The sequence below is a fragment of the Mobula birostris genome, chromosome 12 (assembly GCF_030028105.1).
Source record: "Mobula birostris isolate sMobBir1 chromosome 12, sMobBir1.hap1, whole genome shotgun sequence".
Classification (NCBI taxonomy): domain Eukaryota; kingdom Metazoa; phylum Chordata; class Chondrichthyes; order Myliobatiformes; family Myliobatidae; genus Mobula; species Mobula birostris.
In genome coordinates, this window is record NC_092381.1 from 99,200,496 (window position 1) to 99,214,061 (window position 13,566).

At 40.0% G+C, this 13,566-nt stretch overlaps 1 protein-coding gene across 2 annotated transcripts in view; it reads left to right on the top strand.

The window, feature by feature from the left end:
* Positions 1-13,566, top strand: part of LOC140206139 (xenotropic and polytropic retrovirus receptor 1 homolog) — a 371,957-nt gene that overhangs the window by 323,791 nt on the left and 34,600 nt on the right. Inside the window, exon 12 of one of the 2 annotated variants that reach the window (XM_072274359.1) lies at positions 2,080-2,146. The exons of the other annotated variant lie outside the window; for it this stretch is intronic. Within the exon in view, the coding sequence (XP_072130460.1) occupies positions 2,080-2,132 (53 nt within the window). The 3' untranslated portion in view covers positions 2,133-2,146. Of the gene's footprint in view, positions 1-2,079; positions 2,147-13,566 lie in introns of those variants that run through there. 2 annotated transcript variants of the gene reach the window in all.

Sequence of the window (13,566 nt, forward strand, 5' to 3'; positions counted from 1 at the left end):
CTTTCTTAGTCCTTGATGTATTATTGCTACCTATATAGATTATCATAATAGGGTCCTTCCCTTTCTCGTCCAGTTCCCATCTCACTTCAAAAAGATTACCTTAAACATGGCACCAAGTAGACAATGCAGCCTTTGGGATTCATTGTCATAGCTTCACAGAGCAAGTGTTTGTCCCCCTAAACATCCTATATATATGAAAATCATTGCATTCCTTTTCAGTTTCCCCATCACCTCTGTCCACAGAAGATGCAGAGACCGCTCACCTATTGGACAAGTGCAAGACCTGAGGCAACTCCTAAACTCCTTTTCTGCCTCATTTGTCTTCACACTGTTATGTCCCTGCCCATTAACTATTTCTAGTGTCCTCAACCTGAGGGATATGACTTCAAAGTGTCAGGTAGTTTTCTCCCTCACTGAGGCAACACAATAAACCTGCAGAACTGCTGGTATTGCCCGTATCTGCTGTCCTTGCCTTTCTTGATGGCAAAGATTGTGGTTTGGGAGGTGTTGATGCATGTAATGGCAGTATATTTTCTAGACGATCGTCACCAGCCGTGAATCACAGGTGGTGGAAAGACTACTGCAGATGTTTTGGGTGATGGATGAGATACCAATCAAATGCTTTGCTCTGGATGGTCAGTCTGAGGGTTTGTAGGAGCTGCACTCATCTAGGAAAGTGGAGAATATTCCATCGCACTCCTGGGTTATGCTTTGTTTATTGTCAAAAGGCCTTGGGTTTAGGCGATATAGTATTTATGTGTTTGTTTCATTTGAGCTTCTGGTCATTGGTGATCACCAGGGTACTGATAATTGGGGTCTCAATTTTGGAAATACCATTTAGTTTGAAGGGTAGGTGGGTAAACTCCAACCTCATGCCTGACACGATTATGGCATGATGTTACTTGCCACATATCATCCCAGGCCTAATTGGTGTCCAGGTCTTGCTGTGAAAGACATGGTCTCCTTCATTTCCTAAAGAAATGAAATTGGAATTTAATATTGTGCAACTTTCAGGAAACATCCCTATTTCCAATCTTATGTTGGAAGGAAAGTCATTGATGAAGCAGCTAAAGGTGGTCAGGCCTTGGTAATTTCCTTGAGGAATTCTGTGGGACTGAAATGATTGACTTCCACACAACTTCCTTTGTGTGAAGTATGCCTCCAGCCATTGCAGTGTTTTCTCCAGTGACACACTCAAGTCAAGTTTGCCCTTGATATCAGAGCTTTATTGGGGAACTCAGTTTTTTTGTTCCATGCTTAGGCCAAGGCAGAAATGAGGTCTGGAGTCAAGGACTTGGTGAAACCCAGACTAGGTATCAGTGAATAGGTCATTGATGAATGAATAACACTTGTTAATACTGCCGGTAACTCCATCTCACCTCCAACCTCTCTCTATCTTAAATAAAGATGTACTGCAATGCATTTTGGCATATTTTACTTTTGTTGTATTTCCATATTGTTTCCTATTTTCCTGATAGTAAGGTATGAATATTGCCTCATTCTAGTTTGTAAGACATTATATAAATTGTCAAGCATATTTGCCAACTAGTAATTTATTATTGAGGTGTATATTACAATTCCTAGAGCTTTACAGTATGTGTGTTAAGCATTGGTCCTTTATTTTTATGCAAACATTTGGGGAATTATTCTGGGTCAACTTCAAATGCTTGATTCCAAATCAACTCATCAAAATTCCACCTATTTTAATTTACAGATATAATTTAATCCAACTAATTTTAAGAATATGCTGGACTGCTTGTGGGATCCTGCTCAATATGAAATATAAATAATTTGAGCTAACTTTTTTAACTGAAGTACGATTTTCAGTATAATTAACACTTGTGATTTTTGATGAAAACTGTCATTTAGGTGCTCAGAAATTCTCTGCTAGTGCATTATTGCCACTGGTGCATAAACCATTTGTGTTATTTAGTTGATTGACAAGAGAAGAAAATTATCATTGACACAGTCTGTGCTGCTGTGAAGTGCCTGAGGTTAGAATAGAATGACTTTAAGTTTTGTATAATAAATGGAACTGCATGCTAGGGCAGAATACCATTGCTCTTGTTTTTTTTTCAGATGCTGGCAGTGTGCAGGGGCATGAGGAGAACTCGGCAGTGATTGAGTTGTAATTACTTGCCTGCAGTGATAACAGCTTCTAAAACCTGCTCTGAATAATAATGAGATAAATAGAGGGAGGGTTGGAGAAAATGCCTGAACAAAGAGAATAACAACAAAATGTAGACCAACAACTGAATTATCTTTCATTTCTCTTGTAAATGTTTTGCTGAAACAACTATAGCCAGCAATTAGGATCTGCACTCAAATGCTGCTATTTTATCAATATTCAGACCTGTGCCCCATCTTTTGGGTTAAATAGGGTAATGTACCCCAGCTCTAACTGAACATGCTGCTGTAGGAAAGATACATACTTATGTTGTGTCATTTACAAGACTAGAATTGTCCCAAAGTAGATTTTGAATAATAAGGTACTCTTGTTGTTCTCTATTGTAAATCAAGGGTTGTGTTAAGTATTTTTCATATGGTGGTTTCTACAGTTAGCCTGTTAATAACTGGATAATCTGTTTAATTGAGGAACAAATATTGGCTAGGGCGTTAGGAAGAGCTCCCTATAGACCTTTTAAATTGTATCTTGGGATTTTTTACTTACACTTGACAGGGCAGACAGGGCCATAATTTCAAGTTCTGTCTGAAAAGCAGAGGTGCATCCCCCTTTCACTCCTAGATTTGGGTAATTGCCTAATTATTATCACGTATTGAGATACAGTGAAAAGCTATGTTTACATGCCATCCATACAGATAATTTCAAAACATAACTAGATCAAGATAGTACAAAGGAAAAAGCAAGATATACTGTTATAGAGAAAGTTCAGTGCAGGTGAACAATAAATTACAAGAACAATGATGAGGGAGATTGTGAGGTCAAGCATTAATCTTTATCAAACAGACGGATAGAATTGATTTTCAGCCTGGTGCTGTTGTTTTCAAGCTTTTGTATCATTTTCCCAATGGAAGCAGAGGTTAGATTGGCTGGGATAAGGGGCTTTTGATTAATTTGGCTGCTTTCTTGAGGCAAAATCCATGGAGGGGAGATTGGTTCTCATGGTGGACAGAGCTATGTCCACAAAGCTGCAGTTTCTTGCAGTCTTAGAAAGCAGTTACCATACCAAGCTGCAATACATCTGGATAGGATTCTTTTTATGGGGCATTGATAAAAGTTGGTGAGGACCAATGAGGACATTTCAAATTTCTTTAGAGTTCTGAGGAGGTGAAGGTTCTATTATGGCTCCTTGGCCATAGCAACTTCATGGTTGGATCAGGACAAACTATTAGGAATGTTTACAATTAGGAACTTGAAGTTCTGAACCATCTCTATATCAGCACATGTTCTGTACCCTGCTTCCTGAAATCAATGGCTAGCTGTTTTGTTTTACTGACATTGATGGGAGGTTCTTGTCATAGCACTACGCCACTAGGCTGTCCATCTGCTTCTTGTACTCCATTTTGTCATTATTTGAGATCCAACCAACTACACTGGTGCTATCTGCAAACTTTGAGTTAGAGCAGAATCGACTGAACAGTCAAATAGGGAGTAAAATAGGGGGTTGAAGATGCAGCTTCATGGAGCACCAGTGTTGATAATAATCATGGTGGAGCTGTGACTGTCAGGGCGGCTTGATAGCATAGTGGTTAGCACAGCACTTTACAGTACCAGTGACCCGTGTTCAGTTCCCACTGCAACCTGTAAAGAGTTTTGTATACAGGCAATAGACATCGGTGGATAAACTGTCTCCAGAGATAGAGACAGTGAGATCAAGAAAGGAAAGGGAAGGAGTTTGTATGTTCTCCTCTTGACTGTGTGGATGCCCTCTAGGTGCTCCAGTTCCTTCCACAGTCCAAAGAACTATCACTTGGTAGGTTAATTGGTCATTGTAAATTGTCCCATGATTAGACCTAGGAATAAAATAGGGGGATTGCTGGGCAGCATGACTCGAAGGGCTGGAAAGGCCTACTCCATGCTGTATCTCAATATAAAAAATATCCTTATTGATTGAAATCTATTGGTAAAGAAGTTAAGGATCCACTTACAAAATAAAGTGCCAACCCCTAGCTCTCAGAATTTGGATGAGTTTGTTTGAATTTATAGAATTGAAGGCGGAGGGGTAGTCAGTAAATCGGTATTCGTTAACAAGTAGGCATCTTTGTTATCCAGATGCTCTAGAGATTTGTGTAGAGCCAAAGAGGTGCCTGCCATGAACCTGTTTTGTTCAAAGATGAATTGCAGTGGAATATCTTTGAGGCTGGAGTGATGCATTCCATGACTCTTCTCCTGAAGCACTTCATGATGGTGGATGTCAAAGCCACTGGATGCTAATCATTAAGGCATGTTACCTTATTTTTGTTCAGCACCAGGATGATAGTGGTCTTCGTAAAACAGGTGTGACCTTGATTTGGTATAGGGAAAAGTTTAAAATGTCTGCAAATACTGCCAGCAGTTGATCTGCACAGATCTGAGGACTTGACCAATTTGTTCTTGAGATACTGGGTCGAAATTGAGCCCACAACCTTTTGACCCGATATTTATTTTGCCTCCAGTAACTGCACAATGTGTACTAATATTCCATGTTAAGGTACCAAAGCCTCATTGGTAACCACGTTTGGAATCCCAACATCTCATTTGTTTGGAGCTCTTTTATACACAATGCTTAAAAAATGTAATCTCATTTAAAACATCCCTTGAATGGCCACAGCTTTGCAGTCTCCATCTTTCAAATTTCTTCTGAATTTTAGCTTAAAGCTGTCACTTAAAATTATCTATACCTTCTCAGTTAGCGCTAGGATGTCATTATCAGAAGTGGCTGTCACCTAGGTCCAAGTTAAGCCAGCTTGTTTGAAACATGATGCTAAGAACTTGGTGATTTTTTCCTTACTTAGTTGATCTGTGCTTCAGACTAGTCTCTGCAGAACTCAGAAGTCAATAAAGTTCCTCACTCATTAAACCTGTCCAATAATCTTTGCTAGCTTATGTTTGCAGAAACATTGCAATAGAACAGATTGGATTTAATCATAATGCAAACTTCAGATTTAATAAACTAGCTTTTGCTGCCCTTACTTACACTACATTTAGAATGCCCCAGCAAGAGTTAGCATTTTGAGGGGAGTAAGAGAGAACGAAAGAGTAAATCATAAGCACACCAAACAAACTGGAAATAATAATCATGACTAACCCTATGCCCCTATGTATTTGTATAAGCAATCAATTTCCGTCCTCTTACTAGCAGAACTTTGTTCCATAAAGACGCAGTAACTTCTCACTGAAAATATATAGGTGCCTGATGAGACTCTCCCTGGAATCTTGTCTACAGACATGATGTTTTGACTAAGGAAGGATGTACAGTACATATTTGCAATAGAAAGAGTGCAACAGAAGTTCACAAATTGAGTGTATGCTTCAGAGTTTAGAGGATGAGAGACAATCTCATTGAGCATACTGAAATGTAATGAGACTTATCAGTGAAGATGCAGTGATGATGATCTCCATTGCTGGGAAGCCTATAACCATAAATCACTATGTCAAAGTAATGGTTTACTATTCAGAACTGAGATGAGAGGAAATTTCTTCACCCAGAGAGCTGAAGTTCTCTACCCATCTACTACATTTTTGTTGGGGCCAAATTCTGGAACTCCCTCCCCATTAGCTCCATAGAAGCACTTTAGCCATTTATGAAGGCAGCTCTTCTCCAATCTTTCACATGCCTATGCCAAGGATGCCCAAGGCACTAAAATGAAAAAGTAAAAAAAAATTCAGAATCAGATTTTGGGAAACAGGGAGTTAGTGAAGCTAGGGAACGACATCTGCTTTCAGGATCAGCAAATAAGATATGCCAAATTACAACTGATTTATTTCTACCTTTAGGCATTGTTTTCACATTTTCAAACCTTAAGTAGATGAGTAAATAAGTAGGAATTTTGATAAATGATTAAGAAGCATATTCTGATACGTATTTGCATGATTTAACAATTTGTTTCATGGCCTCAGCCTAATGCAGCGCATAGCCCTAACAAGACATGTTTTCATACCAATTACTACTGATTTGGAATTGTTCATCTAATTGTGTATGTGTGTGTGCCAAATAGATGCTGACCCATCATTGTCCATTAACGTTTGTGGGAATTAAGCTCTATCGACTGTTAAGCAGATTTAGTCACATCTGTTAGAGTGATGCACTGAAATTGTATAGCTGATTGGTTAGGGTACAGTACCCCGTTGCTTTGCCTCTATAGTTGCATGTTGTGTAAGGAAGTGAAATTGGGACAACTCTTAATGAAAACAGACCATCACATTAAATATGTACATTGTTATAAATGCACAATTGCACAGCAACTTTATGATTTAAGAGATACAGCATGAGAGTGAGTCTCCAGAAGTATTTGGCTAATGTACACAATGTGCCATTGGCCTGTCTGCTATTTTTAAGAACTCGCTGGATTTGCACATTAATTTCCCCAATTTACTGCAAAAAAAAAATCATGCAATTAAAACCACAAGTAGCCTTTTAACGATAATTATTTATGCTTCAAAGGGCATCAATCATACTTGTGCTCAAAATGTGCAGGGTGAGCTGCCTCAATGAGTCACATCTCCTGTGAAGAAGTGCTTTGAGAGGTTGTTGATTGATAAACCTAACTCCTGACTGAGCGATGAGCTGAACCCACTGCAATTTGCCTACCACCACGACAGGTCTACAGCAGACACAATCTCACTGGCTCTTCACTGGACTTTGGACCACCTGGATAGCAGCAATACCTGCATCAGGCTGTTGTTTAACGAATACAATTCAGCATTCAATATATCATCCCTCAGTAGTCAACAATCTTCACAACCTGGGCCTATGTGCAACTGGATCTTTGACTTCCTCATTGGGAAATGACAATCCATACAAATTGATAATAATATCCCCTCCTCAATGACAACCAACACAGCTGCATCTCAAGGATGTATGTTTATCCAATTGATCTAATCTCTACACTCATGACTGTGTAACAGTGCAGACGCTTTGCACTCAATGTCAGTAAAATGAAGAAGTTGTTTGTGGAATTCGGGAGAACATACACCAATCCTTATTGAGGGCTCATTGGTGGAAAGGGTGAGCAGCTTCAAGGTTTTGGCCATCAACATCTAAGAGGACCTATCCTGTGCCACCATATTGATATTATCATGATGAAGGCACACCGGCAGCTATACATCATTAGGAGTTTGAGAAGATTTGGTATGTCACCAGAGACTCTAATGAATTTCTACAGATGTATTATGGACAGTATTCTGACTGGTTGCATCACTGTCTGATGTGGAGGAGTCATTGCACAGAATCGGAAGGTTGTAAACCCAGCCAGCACCGTCATGGGCACAAGCCTCCTCATCATCAAGGATATAGAACATAATACATAAAACATTACAGAAGGGTAGAGGGCCTTCAACTCACAACGTTGTGCCAACCTTTTAACCTATTCTTCGATCAATCTAACCCTTCCCTCCTACAAGGCCCTACATTTTCTTATCATCCACGTGCCAACTAAGAGTTTCTTAAGTACCCCTAATATATCTGTTTCTGCCACCACTGCAGGTAGAGGACATTTCACACACCCACTAATCTATGTATAAATAACCGAGCTCTGACATCCCTCCTATACTTTCAGCCTGTCACCTCAAAATTATGACCCCTTGTATTAACCATTTCTGCCCTGACAAAAAGTCTTTGGCTATCCACTCAATCTATGCCTCTTCTCGTCTTGTACACCTCTATTAAGTCACTTCTCATCCTCCTTCACTCCAATGAGAACAGCTCTAGCACACTTCCTAAGACATGCCCTTTAGTCCAGGCAGTATCCTGGTAAATCTCCTCTGCACCCTCTCTAAAGGTTCCATATCCTTCCTATAATGTGGCAACATTCCATGTGTGATCTAACCAGGGTTTTATAGAGCTGCAATGTTATCTCGCAGCTCTTGAACCCAATCCCCTGAATAATGAAGGCCAACACACCATAAGATTTGTGTACTTTAGCTTTAGAGGGAGTGATGGACAGATTTCACAGAATGTTACCTAGGCTTTGAAAGGGAAGATGATGAAAATTGAGGGTTTTATTTGCATTGAGAAGGTTAAAGGATTATTTGTTTTAAATTTACAAAATAAAAGGAACTGGTGTGATTGGAGATAATGGTTATCTCTGCTAATAGAAGAGACTGGAAGTAGTTTTAAAAGTTTGGGCTTGTGCTTTCAGAAGTGAAATTGTAAAACACAGAGGATGTAGAAATGTGAAACTCTCTTCTACTAATGACTGTTCATTTTTAAAGCATTTGACAACTAATATTACAAAAACAGTAAGGGAAAGAAACACCTGTAAGGAATTAGGTCACAGATCATCTGTGGTCTCACGAAATTGACTGAACTGGCTAAACAGACTGCTGGGAGATGATAAAAAGATGCAATAAAGACCATAAGACCAAAGGACATAGGGGCAGAATTAGACCATTTGGCAGATAGAGTCTACTCCACCTTTCCATCATGGCTGATTTATTATCTCTCTCAACTCCATTCTCCTGCCTTCTTTGACATCCTTACCAATCAAAAACCTATCAACCTTTGCTTTAAATATACCTAGTGACTTGGCCTCCACAGCAGTTTGTGGCAATGAATTCCACAGATTCATCACCAAGTGGCTAAGGAAATCCCTCCTCATCTCTGTTTTATTCTGAGGCTGTGTCTTCTGGTCCTAGACTCCCCCGCTATAAGAAACATCCTCTCCACATGCACTCTATCTCAGCCTGTCAATATTTGAGAGGTTTCAGTGAGATATCCCCCCACCCCCACCCATTCTTCTAAACTTCTAAACAGGCCAGAGCCGTAATACATCAACTACATCAACTCTTTCGTTTCTGGGATCATTCTTTTGAACGTCCTCTGGATCCTATCCAAGGCCAGCACATTCTTTCTTAGATAAGGGCATCAAAACTGTTCATAATATTCCAAGGCTGGGGCGGGGTTCTGAGTTGGATGATCAGCCATGATCATAATAAATGGCGGTGCAGGCTTGAAGGGCCAAATGGCCTACTCCTGCACCTATTTTCTATGGTTCTATGTAAGTGCGGTCTGACAAATGCCTCATAAAGTCTCAGTATTTCATCCTTGCCTTTATATTCTAGTCCTCTCGGAATGAATGCCAACATTGCATTTGCCTTCCTCACTACCGACTCAACCTATAAGTTTACCTTGAGAGAATCCTACATGAAGACCCCCAAATCCCTTTGCACCTCTAATTTCTGAATTTTCTCCCCAATTAGAAAATCGTAAGTGCCTTCATTCCTTCTACCAAACTGCATGACTATACACTTCCCTGCACTGTAGAATATTTGCCGCTTCTTTGTCCATTTTCTCAATCTAAGTCTTTCTGCATACCACCTGCTCTCCCACCTATCTTCGTATCGTCCGCAAACTTGCCCACAAAGCCATCAATTCCGTCATCCAAATCATTGAAAAATCATTGACACATAATGTGAAAAGAAGTGGTCCCAACACTGACACCTGAAAAACACCACTAGTCACCGGCAGCCAACTAGAAAAGGACTCCTTTGTTCCCACTCTGCCTCCTTCCAATCCGCCAGTCTTCTATCATGTTCGTATCTTTCCTTTAATACCACGGGCTCTTATCTTGTGTGGCACCTTGTCAAAAGCCTTCTGAAACTCCCAAGTAAATAACATCCACTGATTTTCCATTGTCAACCTGCCTGTTAATTCCTTAAAGAATTTCAACAGATTTGTCAGACAAGATTTCTTCTTAAGGAAACCATGCTGACTATAGCCTATTTTATCATGTGCTTCCAAGTATCCAGAAGCGTCAGCATGAATAATGGAGTCCACCATCTTATCAACCACTGAGGTTGGGCTAACTGGGCTATAATTTTTTCTTTTGCCTCCCTCCCTTTTTAAAATGTGGAATGATATTTACAATTTTCCAGTCCTCCAGAACCATTCCAGAAATGAGTGATTCTTGAAAGATCATTACTTATGCCTCCACAATCTTTTCAGCTAACTCTTTCAGAACCCTGGGGTGTAGTCCATCCTGGTGAGTTATCTACCTTCAGACCTATCAACATCCCTGCAGGAAAATTGTGAAATGGAAAATCTATCAGTTGCATTCAACATGTCAGGCGGCATCTGTGGAAAATCTATTTGCAGCATTCAGTGGATCAGGCAGCATCTATGGGAAATTTATCAGCAGCATTCAACATGTCAGGCAGTAGCTGTGGAAAATCTATCAGCAGCGTTCAATGGGTTAGGCAGCATCTGTGGAAAAAAAAGAAGCAGAATTAACATTTCAAGTTGAGATGGGAAGGTGAAGAAACAAGTTAGTTTTAGGTTCCAAGTAGAGTATAGGAGTGATAATTTGGGCAAACTAGTTTCTGATCAGAAATGCTAGCCAGTATCCTTGGCTAGACATGTGTGCATGCATGTTTTAGATAAGTACTGCCACTTGTCTTGCTGTAGTACCATCTGTTTGCTTTGATCATGGTTATAATGTCCATCATGTACTTTCCAGTGCTAAAAAACTGCAGATGGAATGTTGATACTGTATATTATTGCTGTATTGGTGATTATTTGCTGTAGAATGACTGATCCAGGTTAGCTATGATCTGGCTCATTGGTGGAATGGGTTCGAGAGGCTAAAGAGCCTTCTGCTGTTGTATTGAGCAAGATGTTCAAATTTTGTTTACATTCTATATAATAACCATCTACAAAATGCTCAAAATACTCTAGCAGCCTTCCCCAGACCCAAAACCTCTACACCAGGAGAAGCATAGGTAACAGTTGTGGAAATAATACCACCATCTGCAGGTTTCCCTTGTAATTATATTACTGTTTCTTGTTGCTGTTAAATCTTCGAACTCTCTCCAATCGAAGTGTGGGAACAACTTCACCAAAAGGACTGGTGTTTATTATTATCACACGTACAGTGAAAACCTTACTTTTGCATGCTAGCCACATTGACGTTCAAGGGTAGTAGAAATCAGAAATTACTGTTAGAATTACAGAGAAAGGCAATAAGGTATAAGAGTCCATCTTATCAAACAAGAGGTCCATTCAATAATCTGATAATAGGAGATAGAAGCTGTCTTGAGTTGCCTGTTGGGAGGGAGAAGTGAAACTGTCTGAGGTAGGCGAAGTCCTTGATTATTATAACCATTTTACAGAGGCAGTGAGAAGTGCGGACAGAGACCAGGGAGAGGAGGCTGTATCTTGTGATGTACTGTATGTTTTCTAGTAGACGTACAGGGCAGTTGCCATATCAAGCATGATGCATTGGGACTGCAGTGACTTGCAAAGATAGCTCCTCAAGGGCAACGAGCAATGGCAGAAAATGCTTGCCTTCCCCAAATCCCCCAAAAATGAATAGGTAAACTCGAAGCAAAGCTGCATCTTCTCCTAACCAAACACCAATGATTTGTTTACATTTTGGACGGTTGTTTACATTCTTTCTTTAAAATTTAAGTCCTACTATGATTCTTCAAAACAGAAATGCTTTTAATCTTTCTATAAGTTGTTAGACTTCAGTTGTGAGCAGGTTGGCAGACTGCCTTCATCAACTGCATATTCAAGTAGAGAGAAAAAAATAAAATGTTAAGTCTGTTGCTTGTGGCTTGCTTCAGGCTGCCCTCTACTGGGCATCTTTAAGTGGTTTTCCAAAGTTATTTTAAATTAACAAGGCTGAGGTGTCACGTACAGGTTAAAGAGCCAGCAGAAATGGAAGACATCTTGGAGTCTGGTATTGCTATTAGCTAATGCTATTTTATTAGTAATTACGCAATACAGCAATATAATTCAGATAAGTTAAACAGGTTAGCGGTGATTTTACATATATATGTGTGTGTGTGTGGAAATATTCTTCAAGCCTAAGGGTAAATGTCTTATGATGATGAGTAAAGTTCAGTTCAGTTTGTGGTATTGAGTTAAGTAGTGATGGAGAGAGAGAGGTGTTGTTGTTGTTCAAGTAAGCCGATGCCATCGACTTGTCCTGTTGTTCTCTGAAATCCTTTAGAAGTCACCGAATGTGACCACAACAAAGGGACCGTTTTCTGTGGTGGAGTTATCAACCCAGGCGAGTGTTGGACATACTAATAATTTCCCACCGGTCACACCTTTTCCACACTGCGAGAACCACTGATCGATTCTCCTGATCAATCATCTAAAAAAACCACTTTCTTGTGGGCACAACAAAGCTCATCCAGTGTCCAAAATCATGTGTCTGTCTACCAGCTGACCTTGTATTTATCTCACCATGCTGAACACCAACCGTAGCCGTTCATCAAGTAGCTCCTCCCTTCTCTCTCTGTAGGAATTCAGAAGCTGGCAGTGTCCTTGCAGAAATTCCAAACAAACTGTGAGCAGTCTTTGCCTCTCTCTCACTCTTTCTCTCCCTCCCTCTTAATAGCAAGGTGTTTGTGCTGTACAGCTCTCTTTCTCTCTTTTTAAAAGCACAGTTCATAAGGGATAATTCAGGATCCCGTCACAGAGGTGTTTTGTTCATTTCCTATCACCTTATTGGGTAATGTGAATTCTTCATGAAACATTACTTTTTTTGTGGCTTTTCATTAAGATTTTCATGATCTGTGGGTTCTGTTGGTAAAACCAACCAACATTCAGGGATATTCAATATTCAGGAGGGATAGACATGAAAGAAAAGGAGGTGGGGTAGCATTGCTGGTTAGAGAGGAGATTAATGCAATAGAAAGGAAGGACATTAGCTGGGAGGATGTGGAATCGATATGGGTAGAGCTGCATAACACTAAGGGGCAGAAAACGCTGGTGGGAGTTGTGTACAGGCCACCTAACAGTAGTAGTGAGGTTGGGGATGGCATTAAACAGGAAATTAGAAATGCGTGCAATAAAGGAACAGCAGTTATAATGGGTGACTTCAATCTACATATAGATTGGGTGAACCAAATTGGTAAGGGTGCTGAGGAAGAGGATTTCTTGGAATGTATGCGGGATGGTTTTTTGAACCAACATGTTGAGGAACCAACTAGAGAGCAGGCTATTCTAGGCTGGGTATTGAGCAATGAGGAAGGGTTAATTAGCAATCTTGTTGTGAGAGGCCCCTTGGGTAAGAATGACCATAATATGGTGGAATTCTTTATTAAGATGGAGAGTGACATAGTTAATTCAGAAACAAAGGTTCTGAACTTAAAGAAGGGTAACTTTGAAGGTATGAGACGTGAATTAGCTAAGATAGACTGGCAAATGATACTTAAAGGGTTGACAGTGGATATGCAATGGCAAGTATTTAAAGATCGCATGGATGAACTACAACAATTGTTCATCCCAGTTTGGAAAAAGAATAAATCAGGGAAGGTAGTGCACCCGTTGCTGACAAGGGAAATTAGGGATAGTATCAATTCCAAAGAAGAAGCATATAAATTAGCCAGAAAAAGCGGCTCACCTGAGGACTGGGAGAAATTCAGAGTCCAGCAGAGGAGGACAAAGGGCTTAA